The following is a 21,566-nucleotide window of genomic DNA, read 5'->3' on the forward strand; positions in this document are numbered from 1 at the left end:
ATGTGACTGAAGACCTCAAAGATGATCTCGATTTGGAGAGGGAACGAAGGGCATTAGCGGTCAGAAGCAATATGTTGGCTCGTAGGTTTGCCCGTTGCTCGAAACAAGTTAAAATCACCCTTTTTAAGGCGTTCTGCCAAGTATTTTACACGGGTAGTCTATGGGTCAACTACACGCTGAAAGCCTATAATGCCCTTCGTATCCAGTATAATGATGCCTTCAGAGTCCTGTTGAGGTTGCCACGGTTCTGTAGCGCGTCAGGAATGTTTGCCGAGGCACGTACCGACGACTTTTATGCGATCAGCCGAAAGCGGGTCGCATCTCTTCTAAACCGTATCCGACGCAGCGACAACAGGATACTGAAGGTAATCGCTGACAGACCAGATAGTTCCATCCTGTGCACTTGGGTCAACATTATTAATTGATAAGATAGGACATTTGTTTATTTTTATTTGTACTTTTGATATGAAATCATTATTTATTTGAATAACAATATTGTGACATCCTTTCAATTCTAGTCAATTATATTTTACTTATTTATTTTATTATATATTAATGATTTCAATTAATTTTAATGTATTTATAAATCTTGATCTCATGTAGCTGTAATGATATGATACTAACAATATTGTATGGATTTTTTTAATATTCTGAAATAAAGATATTTTATTTTATTTTTATTTTTTATTTATATCAAATGAAAGAGCTCATTTTGAGAATCTCAAATATATTTGTTTTATAATTTTAAAATAAATGGTTCAGAAGTTATTTAACAAAATAGTCATTAACTGACCCCCCCCCCCCTTTATCTCCGAAACTACTAGTAGTCTAAAATTTAGAAAAAAATATACATAATAGTTCTTTACCTATAGATGACAGGAAAACCTATTAGAAATGTGCAGTCAAGCGTGAGTCGGACTCCTAAGGGTTTTTTAAAGACAATTCACTCGCGTTTCACATATAAAAATAAATTGTTAAAAATTGAGTAATGTACGGAACCCTTGGAGCGCGAGTCCGACTCGCACTTGCCCGGTTTTTTAGGCTATGTCCCAGTATGCGTCTCCTGGTGACGTCGTAGGGTGGATTTATCACTGAATTTCCAATCACAGTAGCTACACTGAAAAGGCTTCTCGCCAGTATGTGTCCTTTCATGTTTTCGTAAGGTTGACAAATCACGCCACTTGGAACCGCAATAACTACATGTGTACGGCTTCTCTCCGGTGTGTATCCTCTGGTGTAATAGCAATCTTTCTTTCCGCCTACACTTGAATTCGCAATTGGTACATTTATATGGGGTTTCTCCAGTGTGTATCATCTGATGATTTCGCAAGTTATCTTTCCGACTACATTTGTATTCGCAACTGCTACATTTAAATGGCTTTGCCCCAGTGTGTGTCCTCTGGTGTAATTTTAAATATGATTTCCGATTGCATTTGTAATCACAGTGACTACACTGAAAAGGCTTCTCGCCAGTATGTGTCATTTCGTGATCCCGTAAGCTTAACTTATAACTGCAACTGTAATCACAGTAGCTACACTGAAAAGGCTTCTCGTCAGTATGTGTCATTTCGTGATTCCGTAAACTTAACTTATTACTGCTCTTGTAGTCACAATGACTACATTTGTAAGGCTTTTCCCCAGTGTGTATCCTCTGGTGTATTTTTAAGTGTGATTTCTGATTACATTTGTAATCACAGTGGCTACACTGGAAAGGCTTCTCGCCAGTATGTGTCATTTCGTGATTTCGTATGTTGAACTTATTACTGCACTTGTAGTCACAATGACTACACTTGTAAGGCTTTTCCCCAGTGTGTATCCTCTGGTGTATTATTAAGCGTGATTTATGATTACATTTGTAATCACAGTGGCTACACTGGAAAGGCTTCTCGCCAGTATGTGTCGTTTCGTGATTTCGTAAGTTCAACTTATTACTGCACTTGTAGTCACAATGACTACATTTGTAAGGCTTTTCCCCAGTGTGTATCCTCTGGTGTATTTTTAGGTGTGATTTCTGATTACTTTTGTAATCACAGTGGCTACACTGAAAAGGCTTCTCGCCAGTATGAGTCATTTCGTGATTTCGTAAGTTGAACTTATTACTGCACTTGTAGTCACAATGACTACATTTGTAAGGCTTTTCCCCAGTGTGTATCCTCTGGTGTATTTTTAAGTATGATGTTCGATTACATTTGTAATCACAGTAGCTACACTGAAAAGGCTTCTCACCTGTATGTGTCCTTTCATGTCTTCGTAACATAGAACTAACACTACACTTGTAGTTGCAATGACTACATTTGTAAGGTTGTTTTCCAGTGAGTATTCTCTGGTGCCTCCGGTTGTGCGTCTTCTGGTGACGTCGCAGATTTGATTCAACACTGCATTTGAAATCGCAGTCGCTACACTGAAAAGGTTTTCCAGCCATGTGTATTGTTTGGTGTTTGTGTAAATCACGTTTCCACGAACTCGTGTAACTACAGTGACTACAACTAAAATTATTCTTATCTGAGTGACTTTTTAAATGAGTCTCCAAACTTTTCTTGAAACTTGTTGTATACTCACATTCAGCACACATGAAATTTGTAACACCGTGTTCACTTTTCTCGTGTTCGATTACAAGAAATTTGGTTTGAAAAGTAGAACTACAAAAATCACAAGCAAATGGTGTTGGTCCGGTGGCCAAGTGTGTGTTTTCTATGTGTTTTCTTAAAATAGTCTTGCTTCTGAAATGCTTGCCACAGTGTCCGCAGTAGTATGGTGTGTCTCCACTGTGAACAGACGCGTCGTCGCGGAGGCGCTCGAGCACCACGGAACAAGCCATCGCGAGCTGTTCCCTGGAGCGGGCGGCGCTGCCGTCCGAACAGCCTGAAACACAAATTTACAAAGCATCTCAGTCTCAAAAACTGAGTCGAGTCTGAAGCAGAGGACTCAGAGGACTCTAGTCTTAACCAACACTAAATTAACCAATATTTGGTATATTTTTTTATATTGAAGAACATTGATTGTTGTAAGTAAAGTTTTATTTCAGGACTTTTACAACAAAATAAAAACACTACGAAAACTTATAAATAAAAAGGCACGAGCCTCTCTGCCGTCTAACTAGGAACCGTCTCCTAGATTCGGCACATAGTCCGACAGATCGAGCTCGTCTTCTTGCCACTGCGGAATGGGAGTCGGGTCTGTGGTTACAGACATTACCATCCACAACTGTTGGCATATTTTTGGATAACACAACATTCCGTTTGGCCACATGTCTCAGACTAGGGGCACCAACAAACATGCCCCACCGGTGCCAATGCGGAGATATGGTTGATAATCTGGGCCACCACGGCCTCTCATGCAGCCGTAGCGCTGGAAGGATCCCCCGCCACGTCAGCCTCAACGACGTCATCCGAAGGGCCCTTATCAGTGCCAAGATACCGGCAGTCCTCGAGCCCAACGGTCTGGCCAGGGTCGATGGCAAGAGGCCTGACGGAATGACGCTGGTGCCTTGGAGTATGGGACGGCCACTTGTCTGGGACGCTACGTGCGTAGATACCCTGGCGCCGTCCCATATTCCAAGCACCAAAGTTGGCGCTGGTGCGGCCGCATCCTCGGCCGAAAGCCTCAAACGCCGCAAATATGTCACACTAGGTAGTAGCTACATATTTGCGGCGTTTGGAGTGGAAACCCTGGGGCTGTGGGGACCTAGCGCGCGTCGCCTCTATGAGGAGCTGTCAATGCGCCTCATAGAGGTCTCCGGTGACCAGAGGGCTGGCCAATATTTTGCCCAAAGGATCAGCATTGCTATCCAGCGGGGCAATGCGGCCAGCCTTCTGGGCACCCTACCTACAGACCACGATTTAGGGCAAATTTTTATTATTATTATTATTCTCTTTATTCATTTCTCATCTTAAGTTAAGTTATTTATAATATGAATATAAAAAGAAAATATAAAAACACTTACAAAACAATAAAAATTAATATAAACACAGTATAAAAAACCTAACCTAGGGTGCCGCCAGCAGCGGGGCAAGGCCCAAGCTACCGGTGGTCAGGGCTGCAGAGAGAGGAACCGGCGGACTATCCGCGCCGTGTCCAAGATCACCGCCTTCTGCATCTGACCCTTGATCCAACCACCTAGCGAGAGTCTCTCAAGGTGTTGGTCGAGACTCTTCGCTATTAGACCATTCACTGAAACGACTATCGGGACAATTATCGTCGAGTCAACATCCCACATGGCTGTTATCTCGTGAGCCAAGTCTAGGTACTTACTGGACTTGTCCTTCTCGGCTTTCACGAGATTCTCATCATGGGGGATGGTGATGTCAACGAGCACGGCCCGACGTTGCGATCGGTCTATTATCACGATGTCAGGCTTATTGGCTACAATAGTCCTGTCAGTGATGATAGATCGATCCCAATAGAGCGTGGCACGACCATTCTCGAGAACAGGCGCAGGTAAGTACTTGTAGTACGGTACTTCGCGGTCCACAAGGCCGTATAGAAGAGCAAGTTGCTGGTGAATAATCCTGGCTACGAGATTATGTCTGTGCAAGTACTCGCCGTTAGCAAGATGAGAACAACCGGAAATGATATGCCTGAGTGACTCTCCGGGACGGCGGCATGCCCGACAAATGTCGACCGTACCGTCCTTCAGGATATATTTCCGATAGTTGTTCGTCATCATCACTTCGTCCGCAATTGCACAGGCAAAACCCTCGGTTTCTCCGAAGAGGTCCCCGAATCGTAACCAGTTCACCGACGCGAGCAGGTCCACGTCGGGTCCCGTGAGGGCCTTGTAGAACCGCCCGTGTAGCACCTTACTCTCCCATGCCACCTTGCGATCCGCAGTACTTAGTACCACAGGTTTGCGCCAGTTCTCGTTTGCCAAGGAGAGCGGCGTTAGGTTCCTGTCTACTGCCACCACATCACGATGTATCCCACACTCGTTGTTAAGGAAATAATTCCTGAGATTGTACACCTCGCGGTTATGGAGATCCTTGGCATTTAGGAAGCCTCGGCCTCCACACTTCCGTGGGATGTACAATCTCATAACTGACGAGCGTGGGTGTAGCATACGATGTGTGGTGAGCAGTGATCGGACCTGGATCGGAGGATCCAGGGCGTCCAGCTCGGTCTGAGTCCACCTTAGTATGCCAAAGGAGTATGTGAGTAGGGGCATTACCCAGGCGTTGAAGGCGCGCACTTGTTGCCTCCTGACAAAAGACTGTTTAGGACTTTAGTGAGCCGACTGTAAAAGCGCTCCTTCACCGACCGTCTAATACCCTCATCCTCAATACCCAACGACTGTGACATACCAAGGTATTTATAGGTTTCTGATTCAGAGATAGATCTGGCCCCTGTTTCACCAACGTGACAGGTGCGACGAATTGTAAAATCACTGTTGCTGACGTCACAGGCATCCATGGGCTACGGTTACCGCTTACCATCGGGCGGGCCGTATTCCTGTTTGCCACCATCATTGTATTATTAAAAAAAACTTTATTATATCGGATAAAAACAGATATTTCTCCTGCGAGGTTTCTGACAATTGTCACAAGAAACACTACAATTGTCACGAAATTCCGACATATAACTCATTACCTGTCAAGAATTACCTACAATTCTTCTAAATCTTTGACAATTGTCAGAAACCTCGCAAGAGAAATATAGTTTTTATCCGATATAATAAAGTTTTTTTAAATAATACAATGATGGTGGCAAACAGGAGTACGGCCCGCCCGATGGTAAGTGGTAATCGTAGCCCATGGATGCCTGTGACGTCAGCAACAGAGATTTTACAATTCGTCGCACCTGTCACCGATGTGAAATTGGGGCCTGAAAGACATTGTCTCAGAGAGTTGTAAATTTGTTGAATTTACAACCCCCCCCCCCGCTGTACATGCATAACCGCACATTTATCGATACCAAATTCCATGTTGATGGCATTACTGAAGACTTCGGTGGTTTTCAGTAGCTCCAACAAGTCTTGGCTATTTGGTGCAAATAATTTGAGGTCATCCATGTACAGAAGGTGAGAAATGACTTCACCCTCTCTCTGAAGCCGGCAACCTAGTCCCAAATCTTTCAGCAGGGAGCTGAGGGGATTCAGAGCTAGGCAGAACCACAGGGGACTCAGACTGTCGCCATGAAAGATTCCTCGCTCAATCCTTATAAAATCCTGCGGGCCAGGGCGGTCATCCCCGCCTCCTGGTTGACGAAGGACTGTGATCCACTGCCTCATACACGTGCTTAGGAAGGCTCTCAAAGCTGCATCAACTTTATACAACTCTAAGACCCTCCCCAACCATGAATGAGGCACCGAATCATAGGCCTTCTTGTAGTCAATCCAAGCGGCTGAGAGGGCCCCCCTGTTCCGTCGGATTTGTTGGCAGATGGTCATGTCTATAAGGAGGAGCTCTTTAGTACCACGGGACCCAACCCTACATCCATTTTGAGCGGAAGCCAGAATATTGTTTGCAACAATGTGCGCGTTGATTTTTGCTCTCAAAATGGATATAAGGAGCTTGTATAGTGTAGGCAAGCATGTGATGGGTCTGTAGTTCTTCGCTTCCGTGGTACTACCGGACTTATAGAGCAGGAAGGTGACACCAGTTGTTAAGGAAGGTGGAAGAGAACCAAGCTCGAGGGCTTGTTGAAATTGTGCTGCCAAGCGCGAGTGCGAGCATCGGAACCACTTTAGCCAGAAGTTGTGCAATCCATCCGGCCCAGGACTTTTCCAGTTCTGGGCCGTGCGGATGGCACAACTCACGTCATCGGGGCTGATGATGACTGCCCCCATGGGTTCGATGGACTCGCACTCATGCTCGACAACACTCATCCAACTCCCCTCGGTGTGCCCGGCAGGCACCGACCAGATGCTACGCCAGAAGTCAGTCATGGCAGTAGCATCCGGCGGCTGCGTGTCGGGCGTACGAAGGTTGGCTTCCTCCCACTTTCGGTACACTTTCCTTTGGTCACTTTGAAAAAGGCGATTCTGCTGGAATCGATCCACACGCTCTCTGTAGCGGCGAATACGGTTTGCCCATGCATAGACTTTTTGCTTTAGAAAGTCGATGCGCTCTGTGACATTGGCCATGTAGTCGCGGGGCCTGATAGCCGTTCCCGCGAACGCCTGGTTCACAAAGCGCATTACTCGGGGGCGATTGTTGCCGCCCCTGAAGCAGATCAGCTTTGCGATGAGAGTCCTAAACGAGCTGATACGTCGCTCGATCCGCACTTGCCATGCAGGGACACCACCGACGGTCCTAGGTGCACGTTCAGCGTCCGGAAACTTGACGCGAGCAACACGGCACGCCGCGATGGCTCCGCAGTACATGATCGAGTGCGTATCATCTAAATCTTTACTAGTCCGTAAATATATATGGCTCTAGTAAAGCGTTTAGGGCTCCCATTAGCGCTAGATTGCGTCTATTCATAGGCAGACGTGGTAATCGTGGCCTAGAGTTGGTTGTGACGCGATACTGCGTAATCGCCTCTTCCAAAGTCCTCCTCAGTTGCTCATTAGCAGTCGAACTCACATTCTGACTCGCGAAGTCCCCCTCGTCGGTACAGAAATCAACCCGTGGCGCCTCCGGTGCCAGGTCGGGTACGGGCACCGGATCCGGCGACGTGGCGGGTAGATCTCGCACCAAGGTGGAGTCCGCGCGAGCAGAGAGAGCCTCCTGGCGAAGTCGATCAAGTGTCGCGTCATCCAAGCGCTTTAGCCGCTGAATGACGCGCACCTGATCCGATAATCGCTGCTCCGACACGGTGATGGTGGGTTCAAGAGTCTGAAACAAAGGCAGTATTCTCGAACGATAGGCGGACAGCTGTGTTCCCCCCTCTGTAGCCCCATAATAGGAGCGCATGACATTCTCGTTCATGTCTCGAGTCCATCTCATGCGTCGCACTATACCACCGGTAGCGGGAGCCGTGGGCGGGGCAGGATGTCCCGCAGGCCCCAAGCGTGCCGGCAGCGGTGGCCGCCCTCGTCGCGCAGGTGGTCGTGGCGGCGGCGGCGGTGGCGGCCCGCTCTCGTCACTGGACCCGTCTGTGTCAGGCGCCGTTGCGAACTCGTCGCCTGACGACGATGTGGATGAGGAAGTGGACGAGGCGGGCGGGGGTGGTGGGCGTGCGCTTGTTGTTACCGCTTTAGTTCGACTTCTTGTTATCATTTCTAATTGCCTGGTTTTGCCGGTGGTGTATGACTAATGTCAACACGGTAGTAACGACTGCAACCCATTGTCGTGGTTTTTAATACTCAATTATATCAGTTGTCCGTTATTATTATTATTATTTCGTTTTAGACAGGCAGCAGATGCTGGTGCGTCTAAATCATAGTTCACTTAGCACGATTTCACTGTTTAGATAGTTTTTTATTTATAAGTTTTCGTAGAACATTGATTTATGAAGGAAAACTTTAAAAAATATACTATCCTATTCAGAAGTCGACTAAAGAAAAATTTATAAAAACATCTTAAACATTACAGGAGGATAAGTTGGTATACAACGTATACGACCACGGCCATCCTCTGAATGTCATTATGAATGTACGAGTATAGTAGCAGGAAGGAGAAGAGCAGGACAACATGACCGCACTAACCCGCCGCTGACGAGTCGCCGTCACTCATAACATCATCCGTCTCCGATTTGACGAGGGGGTCTTCATCTGGAACAATAACAAGGAGATGTGTTACATGTACTCAATAAAATATTTAAAAGATTATTTTTTTGTGCTACACATGTGTGGTATGAAAGAAATAAATTGTTTATTTCTAAACAGCAACACAAACACTTATTTACCAAAATAAATGAAGTGTCCAAGGGATAATGATTGGCAAATATTATTGCCCTTTTTTTGACATCGTAATTAGTAGAATAAGTAGGTACACGTTTGTACAAATTTACCTTTACAATATGATATATTATATGTATCAAGATATGAACTCACCCATGAGCTCCTTGCTCTTCTCTTCGCCGACCTGTGACTGATCCACCAGTATGGGCTCCTCGTCTGAAGCAAAACTTAATTATATAAACCTCAGAACAAACACCACTTTATGAAGCATTCACAAAGAGTCGTGACAACCATAACTCACTAATTACTACCACAAGCTCACAGTAATAGTGAACCGTAGTAGTACCAAAACTAGCTTGATTTTGTTAAGTAATGCCGTTGGACTTAGTAATTGAATTACCTGGTAAAATAGTGCCTAGGATAAATAAATCTAGTTCCAATTTTAATTTTTATAAAGCTGACTATGACATTATTGTAAGAGAGTTAAATAAATTTTCATGGCGCGACGTACTAGACAAATATAGCGATATAGATGAAATGGTAGAAAGGTTCTATGAGATTTTGCGTGACATAATCAAAAGAAATGTGCCCATGACTAAACACAATTGCAACCGTGCCTTTCCGGTATGGTACTCAACTCATCTAATATATCTTTTAAATAGAAAACACAAATATCACGTTAGATTTAAAAAGTACCAAAATCCACTAGATAAGCTAGAGTTTGATTACCTGAGGGTTGACTGTGAAAAGATTATGAAAACATGTTACAATAGTTACATACATTCTATAGAATCACAGATTAAAAAAAATCCTAAGTATTTCTGGACCCATATTAAGAACATACGTAAAAATAGTTCAAATTATCCTCCAGTCATGTTGTATGAGGATAAACAAGCTAGTAATTCTAGTGAGATTGGTAACTTATTTGCAGAGCATTTTAGTTCAGTGTATGATGACAGCGATACGAATAATAGTGTATATTCGTCACTATTGTATGTCAATATTGTATGTTCGTCAATTAAAGAGTAAAGCAACTTTCAAAATAAAATATCGACTTCAACTTCTTAACCAACAAAAGCATATGCCTTAAACTCACTCTTGCTCCCTTCTTTTTCTTGTTCTTCTTAAACCACTTTTTACTTTGCCAACCGCACTATTCGGGTAGTACCTAATAATTACGAAATTTTTAATACTGTAACGTTACTAAATGTCCAAAAATACACACACACACACACACACACACACATACACTCACACAATAATGTACACGTCACACACAAATTGCACAGTAGTTTTTTCTTATATTACTCGTACCAACTATTTTTAAATAAGCGTTGCATATTTGTATGTAAGGTACTGGCAGAATACCAGCGATGTGGCTTGCCGCATCACAATGCTGAGCCAGCGCCTTTTCTGTGCCACGACACATGGCTTCATAATTTTTTAATGTAATAGTTAATAGTTTTTAGTAATTAAGTTGCTTTGCATGTTCTTATCTTGTACTTTTTCAATGCCGTGTATGTTGTGGGTATGAATAAAGAAATTATCTATCTATCTATCTATCTATCTATATCAACCAAATTGGAGTAGCGGGGAACTAGCTGTAATACGGACGGGAGATGTATCTGGTGTATTAGCTTTCACACAGTTTGAGGTTGAATTACAATTGCGAAGGTTAAATGCTACGAAGGGTAAAGGCCCAGATGATATTCCCCCCGTATTTCTAAAAAACTGCGCGAAGTCACTTTCCATGCCACTTATGATTATATATAATGCATCTCTAAAGTCAGGGTTATTCCCATCAGCGTGGAAACGAGCCAGAGTTATTCCGGTATTTAAAAGCGGCCGTCGGGAATTAGTTGCAAATTATAGACCCGTTTCCATATTGTCTTCGGTGGTCAAAGTGTTCGAGAGGCTGGTGTATGCTGCACTATTTGATCAGGTTAAAGGCGGGCTCTCTCCATATCAACATGGGTTTATGCCCAAGCGATCGACTTGTACAAATCTTTTTAGCTACGTCACTGACCTTACAGAAGCTGTCGATGGTGGTCATCAGGTAGACGCGGTTTACACTGACTTTTCGAAGGCTTTTGATAAGGTTAATCACAAAATCTTAATTAATAAATTGCACAATTTCGGCATTACAGGTAGGTTACTTAATTGGTGCCAGTCTTACCTTCAGGGCAGACCTTCAACTGTGGTAATTGAAGGCACTCAGTCTGACTGCTACACGGCACTCTCCGGTGTACCGCAGGGGTCTAATTTGGGGCCATTATTATTTAACATATTTATTAACGACATTACCTATGAGTTCAATAATTCGGCTGTATCGCTGTTTGCGGATGATCTAAAATTGGTACGGGTAATAAAAAATCCGTCGGACGTCCATCTGTTACAAGAGGACGTGGACGTATTAGTAAAGTGGTGTAGGACTAACAAAATGGTTCTGAACCCTAGTAAATGTTACCACATAAAATTTAATCGGAAACAAAATCCTATACCATCAAAATACTTCATTCTCAACAAGGCTTTGCAGGAAGTCAATGAAATAAGAGACTTGGGTGTCACAATGGACAGCAAATTACGTTTTGTGAGTCATGTAGATAAAACAATAAATGCTGCCTTTAAATCTCTAGGGTTTGTGTTAAGATGTGCTAGGGAGTTTAAAGAATGTTCAACAATGGTGACCCTCTTTAACTGTTTTGTAAGAAGTAAACTAGAGTACTGTAGCATTATCTGGAATCCTAGTTACAAAGTACATATTGAAAGGATTGAACGACTGCAAAAACGATTTACTAGACATCTTGCGTATCGCTTTGGAACAGGCCGCCAAGGATATAATACAAGACTTAAACAATTTAAATTAATATCTCTTAGTAGTAGGCGTAGTACGCTGGACCTGATGTTCATGCATAAGCTTCTAAACGACAAGATTGATTGTATGCATATGGTTAGTCAGATAGGGCTAAAAGTGCCGTCTCGTTTGCCACGTTATCCTTGTGCCTTACTCTATGTGCGTCGTAGTCGAACTAACCTATTAGCTCACTCCCCTCTGCCTCGCCTGGCTCGCCTATACAACAAGCATGCTAACATTGTCCCCTCACTGGATGTGTTTCACGACAGTGAAGCCTCATTTAAAAACAAATTATTATCTGCTGGCAACCTCAGCTAGCTCGTCTAACTCACCTTAGTTACGTTGTGTGGAAAAATTATTGTTAATATTGAGTTGTTAATTAGTATTTTATAGTGACTTATTCTAATTATTGTAACTTATACTTACTTAGTTTTTTCTTGAGTGTTAACTTGAATGTGTAAATTATACATTATAATACTTAATGCATGCTGTGATTGCCTGTAAGTGGGGGAGCAATAATAAATGTGCCCTCTTAGTATGTTACTTATATTTAGTATGTAAATTGTATCTTCTGTTGGTGATCCTAATAAATAAATAAATAAACAAATAAACAAGTAATTCAGGTAATCATGTCATGCGTGTGTAAAAATAGTTCTTTTTTAGGGTTCCGTACCCAAAGGGTAAAACGGGACCCTATTACTAAGACTTCGCTGTCCGTCCGTCCGTCCGTCTGTCACCAGGCTGTATCTCACGAACCGTGATAGCTAGACAGTTGAAATTTTCACAGATGATGTATTTCTGTTGCCGCTATAACAACAAATACTAAAAACAGAATAAAATAAAGATTTAAATGGGGCTCCCATACAACAAACGTGATTTTTGACCAAAGTTAAGCAACGTCGGGAGTGGTCAGTACATGGATGGGTGACCGTTTTTTTTTTGCTTTTTTTTCGTTTTTTTTTTTGCATTATCGTACGGAACCCTTCGTGCGCGAGTCCGACTCGCACTTGCCCGGTTTTTTTACCGTTGGTGGCTATATTATTACACATTTGTACCTATAAACTTATTTAAATATGTTTATTGAGCTATAGAGCAGTTCACTGGATCAGCTGTTGATGGAAAAAGTTACTTTTTCCATACCAACCGACTTCTATATTTATGTGGGTACTGTTGCCATACAAGAGGGCATTGGGGTTACAAAGACAACAATATTGTATTTATAGTTATATATTAAAATTATGTCAACAGACAAGTACTTACATAACACATCGAACACAGAATCATCATCCGCGCCGTCATCAGCCTGCTCAGGTTTGACTGCAGACTCCACTGAACAACACAAGAAATGTTATTTAAAAATAGAAACAAACTAAGAGAATTTTAACTGTCTACCATTCCTGAGAGTCTGCTCAGAGGCGTAGCGTGGGGGGTGCTAGGGGGGCCATGGCCCCGGGCGGCACATGAGAGGGGGCGGCTAACACAGCATTTAAAAAATTTTAAATTAAGAAATCTAAATTTTCAAATAGCGCTACGAAACGCGCCAATGCACCACGGGGCGAACGGTGCGAGACGGCGGTGCGGGGGCGGTCGATCGCTGCCGGAGTGTGGCGTTCCGACTGTTCCGAGCGTTCTCTGTGAGCGATCTAATGCAGGGCGCCTTCGGCGCCCTCATACTAAGAGAGTCGGGCATAGCCCGACGTACTTGGCGCGCTGCGTGTGTTCTAATGCCGAGCGCCCTCATGCCAAAATAGTCGAGCGTAGCCCGATGAACGTGGCGCGCTGCGCTCGATTCGATGCCAAACGCCTTTGGCGCCCTCATACTAAAAGAGTCGTGCGCTCGTGCGTAATCCGGCGTACGTGGCGCGCTGCACACGATCTAATGCCGGGTGCCTTCGGTACCCTCATACTAAAAGAGTACTACGTACATGGCACGTATTGGGCGCTTTGCGTGCGCTGCTTTACTGAAGGCGCCCTCACGCAAATATAATGTAAACGTAAAATTACTTTAAATTAATACCTAATTAATCACGAACCCCAAAATTAATTAAATAAAAAATAAGTTCAGAAACTAAAACCAGACTACCTACTCAAAATCGCGATCTAAATGCGTATGCAACAAGAAAAAAATCGCATCTGAAAGCTTATGACCATGGCTGTCCTTTGAATATTTTTTTGAATTTTGAATATACACCGTGGGAACGAGTAACCCGAACAGATTTTAAAGGTGTATTCTTGAACGCATTTTCAGACTAAAATAGAGTAAAGTTTTCTCAAATCGGTCTTGTTATAGATGTGTCTTTTTATTGCAAAACACGTTTTATAAATAAGTCACGGCAAATATGTAACAATTATGAATCTAATACGATCATTTATATACTTCTACTTTCATAAATAATAGTTAGTGATTTTTGAAAAGCGTTTTTCAATTAAAAGACATGTCAAGATCGCTTACCTTCTTTCTAATGCTAAAAAAAACGAACTATAGTAACAATTCTTGTGAAAATTTGTTTGTGTAATAACGCGCCTGTATGGCTTCGACGCTGACACTATGTGACTTGGTTTAGATATACCTACTGAAAGACGTTGAAGTTTTAACGTTTATGTAAAATTTTTTGCTCCTTTATTATGACCTCGGGTTACTCGTGCCCACGGTCTATACAAAATGTTGCCAATTATGTTACTATGTATTTCTATACCTATTGAAAAGATGATAAGGGTCAATTTTCAAATAGGCATTTTTTGCTGTCCCACGGCTATAACTCGAAGTCCATAGGACTAAAAGACTGGTTATGTATATATTTTCATCCAATGTATTGTGAACTTTAAATAGAATGTACAACTGTACCTTAAGTATTATTTGTTTCTGACAAAATCGCATTTTGAAGTTCCAAAAACGGCGAAATTTGCTGTTTTTTGCGTGTCCCAGTGGCGGGACACACCCAATAAAAAAATCATAACTTTGGATGTAGGCAACGTATTATGAATAACTTTATATTTTTATAAAGAGCATTTTCTAGAGAACTGATCTAATAATTTCGATAATTTATTGCGTTATTTAAGAAAACAGGGGAAGCCTTTTTTTCGTTGTCCCACGCGGCACTTGTTTTGTTATGACTTAAAGATACCCCCCAAAATTTTATTTTTCTATTGAATAATGGTTAAATTAAATTTACGACGCAATAGTGCGGTTAGTTGGGCGTCGATCAACATCAAATATGGACGTGGAAGCAGTATTATTTATATAAAAACAGGCAAGAATCCCTTTCGATATATTTTGGTACAACTACAACGACATTTGTATGGACGCTTAATATGTTGGTATAGAGTCGAAATAAAAATGTGTATTTTGCAATAATAGTTACAAGTACAGTGTTAAAATATATTGTAAACTGAATAAGTGAATCGGTTATATTGTGTAGGAAATTTCGCAAAAAAATATTATTGGCAACATTTGTATGGCGACATTTGTACGGCTATTTTGACCATATAAATGTCGATTGTGGTATACAAATGTCGATATACTGCCATACAAATGTCGAAAAGGTGCCATACAAATGTTGTTAGGGTCTTATAAATGCCACAAAAACAATAAGTAGTGCCATAAAAATGTTGATACTGCCATACAATATCGAAAAAATTCCATATACATGTCAAAAGCGCCTTACAAATGGCTAAATAGTGCCATACAAATGTCGATATTTAAACGTCCATATAAAAGCTGAAAAGAGAGCTAACTATAAAAAGTAGAGTGGTGCCTCGTACAGTATATTTTTTGTTGTTAAAAACCCTTTCTAAAGCGATGATTATAAATCTGATTTTCTAAAAATAAAAAATTGCCATACAAATGTCGAAAAAACACCCTCTTCAAAAATTGACCCATAAATAAAAAAAAAATTATTTGTGATTATTTCACAGAACATTTTTAAATTTTTTTAGTTTTCACTTTCAGTAGTTGGGTTTTAGGTTTTGAACTTATGTTTTGTATTCTACCATTTTTACGGAACCTTGTCTTGTCTAATTAACTAATGTTGATCATAAACGGGGCGGCAAATTTCTGGTCGGCCCCGGGCGGCAAACACATACGCTACGCCGCTGAGTCTGCTGACAGACAGTTTGGTAATAGGTAATATGGGTTTGGAATAATTGGAACCCTAAAAATATTATAAAGTACTTAAACTGAAGCAAAAAGACTGATGTAGCAAATAACAGTAACTCATATATTTATTGTGATTTTCTAAATAAAATTTTAATTTAGTTCAATTATTTTCTTGACACACCAAACACACATTAAAATTAGTTGTTAAAGCCAACCTTTAACAAGCAGTGCCTGCAGCTCGGCCTGGCTGCGCTGCACTTGCAGCTTGAAGTCGCTCGCGTCTCGCAGGCGGCCCACGCACGCCGAGCAGATGCCGCACGAGCCCGAGCCGCCGAGTACCAGCTGCAAGTTATACAAACAAAAACATCTAAGTTTTCACATTTGTTGGTTTGTGTAGATGTTTCAATAACTAGATTGACATACTTTTACTTACATGTATGTCGAAGGACTCTTTGATCATGTCGGCATATATCTCCGTTTTGTCCAGATGTGTGTACGGCGTCGTCAGGTCCTTGTCCGGAGCACGCCGCAGGCAGCAGCGACACGCGTGCGTCACGTCCATCACGGCAACCGTGCGGTGCGCGAGAATACTCTAATGGACTTAAAACAAATACCACAACAATACGAGTGTACGTACGTACGAGAAAAAGCAGATAATTCACAAGAAAAACAACGTATCGTATGAGCCGTGTAGCGTAGTCCCATGACACTGACAGACAGTTAACATTTGACCCATTTGACCATAGATCATTTGACAGTGACAGATAGCGGAGACGCCGGGTACGTTCAGAAAAAGTAGTAAATTTAAAAGCTAGACCGTCAGGTCGTACCGAACCGTGAACTTAGTCCGAAGCCTGTTCGATCGTGTGGTAGATAGTTAATAAATAGTTATAGGCTAGTCCAGTTGGATGAGATTGACGCATACTTCTTTTCTGGGCGCGTAGCTAACGTGCCAAATGTTAACGCTCTGTAGCGTCTCCTGGTCATCTCTCTATATTTATTATTCTTCTCTCTATCATACAGTAACAGTTCCGTTTCATTCGCTATGTAGTGTTAACGATTGCACGTTGGCTAATTACCCTGATCAAATCGGTCGATTTGATCATTCCGTCCGGGCTAGCCTTTAACTATTTATTAATCTGTATACCACACGATCAAAAGGCTTCGGATTAAATTCGCGGTCCGGTACGTCCGTCTGTTACAGCTTTTAGACTACTACTTTTTCTAGGCCCCGTTCGCACGGCAGCTTTTTCAACGCGCGTTAAAAAAGCGTTTGAATGACACAAATGGATAACCATGTATGTATTCACACGATAGCGGTGGCGCTTTTTATCAAGCGTTGTTGGATTTTCGACTTTAACCCTTGGTCGTTAAGTCGAATTTAGAGCTTGGACAGATTCAAGCGCTTTTTAACGCGCGTTGAAAAAGCTGTCGTGCGAATGCGGGCTTAGTCACCGATATCTGTTACTGTCAAATGTCAACTGTTAGTGTCATGGGAGTCGCTCATATACGTAGTGATTATATTCTCTTTGATATGACGCTCATACACGGCTCATACGCTGTTTTTTCTTATTAATTATCTGTTCTTCTATAATTATCTGCTATATCTCTAATATAATATTAGCACTGTACACTCGTATTGTTGTGGTATTTGTCATTCTTGCGCACCGCACGGTTGCCGTGATGGACGTGACGCACGCGTGTCGCTGCTGCCTGCGGTGTGCTCCGGACAAGGACCTGACGACGCCGTACACACATCTCGGCAAACCGGAGATATATGCCGACATGATCAAAGAGAGCTTCGATATACAGGTAAGTAAAAGACAATCTAGTTATTGAATCATCTACATTAGGCTTGTGCCTGCTGGGTCACTACAGAGAGCGCTCCGCTCTCGGTCAATCGGTCAAACGAACTAGTTCGGTCTTTTAGTTCCTTTAGTTCAGTTCGGTCGTTGAGAGCCGGGAATGAATAGGAGTAGATTTTTCATTGGTTTCTTTCCAATCTTTGGTAACTGAATACTAGGCTTGTGCCTGCTCGGTCACTACAGAGAGCGCTCCGCTCTCGGTCAATCGGTCAAACGAACTAGTTCAGTCTTTTAGTTCCTTTAGTTCAGTTCGGTCTTTGAGAGCTGGGAATGTATGAATTGATTTTACAGTAGTTTTTTCCTAAATCTTTGGCAACTGAATTACGATTCAAGTTGTACGATACTATATGACGATTAAACAAGCTAGACATAATAAAATAATATAAAAAATACAGAAAAAAAATTTGATTTTTCTTCATACTTTTCAGGTTTAGGACTGTTTGTCACTCTTTTATCTCATTCGCACTCGTGCCAGCGTCATTGTGAACCATTTCGTTCAGTCTATTTTCTGTTTCACTCATGTCAAGCGCTCACCAATCCCACTGAACTAAAGGACCTAAAGACCGATTAAGAGTGTACAAAAAGATTTAGTTCCTTTCGGTCCTTGATGGGATTTCATTCTTAACAGTTCTTAGTTCATGACCGACACAAGCCTACTGAATACAATTCAACTTGTACGATACGATGTGTCGGTATTAAACATTAAAACACCTTAACATAATTTAATAATGTGAAATATGTCGAAATATATTTGATTTTCCTTCATATTTTACGGGCTTAGGAGTGTCACGTCGTTCTTTCATCTCATTCACACTCGTGCCAGCGACATTGACAACCGTTTCGTTCCGTCTATTTTACATTTCACTCAGTCAAGCACTCTCGATTCCTGCTGAACTAAAGGACCTAAAGACCGATTAAGAGCGCGCAAAAAGATTTAGTTCCTTTCGGTCCTTGATGGGATTTCATTCTTAATAGTTCTTAGTTCAGGACCGACTCAAGCCTAATCTACATAAACCAACAATTGTGAAAATGTAGAGGTTTTAGTTTCAATTACTGAACTTGCAGCTGGTGGTAGGCGGCTCGGGCTCGTGCGGCATCTGCTCGGCGTGCGTGGGCCGCCTGCGAGATGCGAGCGACTTCAAGCTGCAAGTGCAGCGCAGCCAGGTGGAGCTGCAGGCGCTGCTGCTGGGAGCGAATCGCGTCAAAGGTAGAGAAGGACAACCCATAAACAATTAGTGAAGTTTCTTCATTTTGTACAGTCACATACAGTCAGCAACAGAAGTTGCTAAGCAGGCCAGGTGTTCAAAATTATCTTAATTAGGTTTATAATTTTAAAGAAGTTCAATAACACCATGCTGGGGGGGGGGACCAACCCTTAGCTGGTGTGTGTATGGTGCGACCATCAAGCTTAACACACTTTAGTGTGTCAAGTTAATTTTGGACGCCTCACCCGCTTAGCAACTTCTGCTGCTGACTGTACAAAGGAAAAAATAACCTAAACACTATCGTACTAGTGTACTTGATATAACATAAATTTAATTATTTTCATACAAAGTAATTCAATTTGTTCTTAGAGTTCTTAACAATTGCTGTGTGAGCGTAACTATAACAGGAAGATAATGTAATCTATGTTGTGTTTGCTCTAGAGGACGACTCCGCAGTTGATCCAGGGAATCCTGAGCTGCAGGATGGAGGTGGGACCAGAGAGCCTGTATCAGGTCTGTATACTCTACTGATAGAAATAGTCATTATTATTTTTTAATAAGCTTCTAATAATCTTCAGATACTTGTTAAGTATTAGAAGACACATCAGACATATTATTGTCTAAGAGATGTTGCATGAGAAATTAGTTTTAATGACTGGTTGAAGGCAGCAGCCGGCTAACTTCACATGAAATAACCCAGTGAAGTTACTTAAAATCTATGGGACCCGGGTATGTCCTTAAACTACGTCCAAGACCACCGGTGGACGGGCAGCAGCGTCCCTCAAATTCGGCGTACTCGACTGCGATCGCCAACCCGCCTGCCAAGCATGGCGATTATGGCATACACCCCCCAAAGGGGGAGGCCTATGTTCAGCAGTGGACGTCTTATGGCTGAGATGATGATGATATGGGCATTGGGATAACATACAAACTTAAAAAAATTTAATGTTATCATTTGTATATGAACAGTAAAAAATGTGAGAGGAAAATTAATTACTTCTAGATAACAAGTGTACTATAAATCTCCTGTGACTTAATCAACTGGTAATAGTTGGGGTGGGTTGGCGTGGCTCACTCCGCGATTTCGTCGCGTCGCTACAAGTACATGCGGCCCACACCAATTTCGGTGTCTAGCAGTAGTAGTTGACGCGCACCGCTACGGAACGGACGCTTGCTCGCGCATGCGCCACCTTGCGGTCATATCTGTCGTTATAGACGCGCTTTGTTAGAGAGTGAGCCGTCTATACCTAGTAGGTACTATTATTTATACTGTAAAAATAAAAAATAAAACACTCAGTCCCGGTTACTGCGCAGAACATGGGGTTTAATATAGTGTTGTTTCTCTAGATGACATGCTCCGGTTAATCATGGCGGCCGGAGACGGGGCGAGCGACGAGGGTGACCCGCTGTTGCGTGAGTACCTGCTTCATATCCAGAGTGGCTTAAAAACAACTGCATTCCCGTTACCAGGGAGAGTTTCGGATTATACTGAGCAACTTTTACTATGGGACCAACCCCGAATACGCGAAATAAAAATTTTGCTTATTCATAGATTTTGGCTGGAAATCAGACTCTGTTTGTTCAGATATTGTTTACTATGGCGCTCTAAATGCCTTCAATATTCGCGTCGATAAATTGTCTTATAGGTGTCGAAGATATTATTACTCATGGTAATATCAGATTTCTCTCGTGAGCTGTAAACAAATTCAAATGTCATGATACTGTCCCACTATTAACTGCTTGATCCATCTCAATCACTGATTAAATGTATATTTAATTACACAAACGGGTCTACCGCGATATACTTTCATTAATTTTACCTTAAATTCCAACGTTTCAGCTGAGTTGCGGTAGACCCGTTTGTGTAATTAAATATGTGTACAAAACGCGAGAGTTTAACACATTCAGTGCCGAAAACCCGACTATCGGGTATTTTATGATTTCGTTCCCAGACCGGACCACGCGATAGTCGAGATCGTGGTACTACTGCTTTATATGACAAAATATTTGATATTTAGTGGAGTAACAAGGCCCACAACTGCTAGCCAATCTCCCCCACGACACTGGCAGCGTTGCCACACTGAACTATGAGATCTGGTGCACTAGGCACGACCCGGACCGGAGCATGGATTCGAGATGCCTGAGTCGTCGACACAAGCCACAAATAGTATGTTTGTTTCAGATGAAGAGCTCATAATCAAGCCAGAATCGAACGAAGATGAGACAAGCGATGAGATGTCGCGTAAGTACCAACTTGAATAGCAACGGTGACTAATTATTAGAGAATACACAAACTGTAGCATTGGGAAGGATTCCCAATCGGTGAACCAATCTACCAATATACCGGGATATATCAATCTGGATGTTATAATTATAAATAAATTAAATAATCTTCGAAATAAAGGTTCTTCTGTGAATTTGTAATATTTATGTGTATCTAAATCTCTTAATTGTTGTAGATCAATACTCCAGTTTAGGCTGAATAGCCTACGAAAAGTCCTATCACAATATACGGATGTAGATTGTGATAGGACTTTTCGTAACTTAAGATCCACTGTACAGTATGAGTCCCAACTAAAATACCCACGTCGCCATACTAGCTGTATCGAAAAGTGGATACTCAATCTGGCCTCCGCTTAACGACTAAGCCCAAGAATTGGCTTAGGCACTAGTTATTACGAAAACGATTGCCATCTGACCTTCCAACCCATAGGGAAATGTAGGTCTTATTGGGAAAACCTATTGCGTAAATCCACAATCGCAAATG

General features: G+C 42.1%; 1 protein-coding gene across 1 annotated transcript; it reads right to left on the reverse strand.

Annotated features, from left to right (window-relative positions):
* Positions 1–1,041: 1,041 nt before the first annotated feature.
* On the reverse strand, positions 1,042–3,192 carry LOC134800615 (zinc finger protein 883-like). The gene is made up of 2 exons (XM_063773099.1): positions 3,105–3,192; positions 1,042–2,862 (listed from the first exon to the last, which is right to left on the reverse strand). Exons 1-2 carry the CDS (start codon positions 3,190–3,192, stop codon positions 1,043–1,045), a joined length of 1,908 nt encoding a protein of 635 aa, XP_063629169.1. The 3' UTR covers position 1,042.
* Between the last annotated feature and the right edge of the window lie 18,374 nt (positions 3,193–21,566).

This window comes from Cydia splendana, chromosome 20, assembly GCF_910591565.1.
Source record: "Cydia splendana chromosome 20, ilCydSple1.2, whole genome shotgun sequence".
Taxonomy (NCBI): Eukaryota; Metazoa; Arthropoda; class Insecta; order Lepidoptera; family Tortricidae; genus Cydia; species Cydia splendana.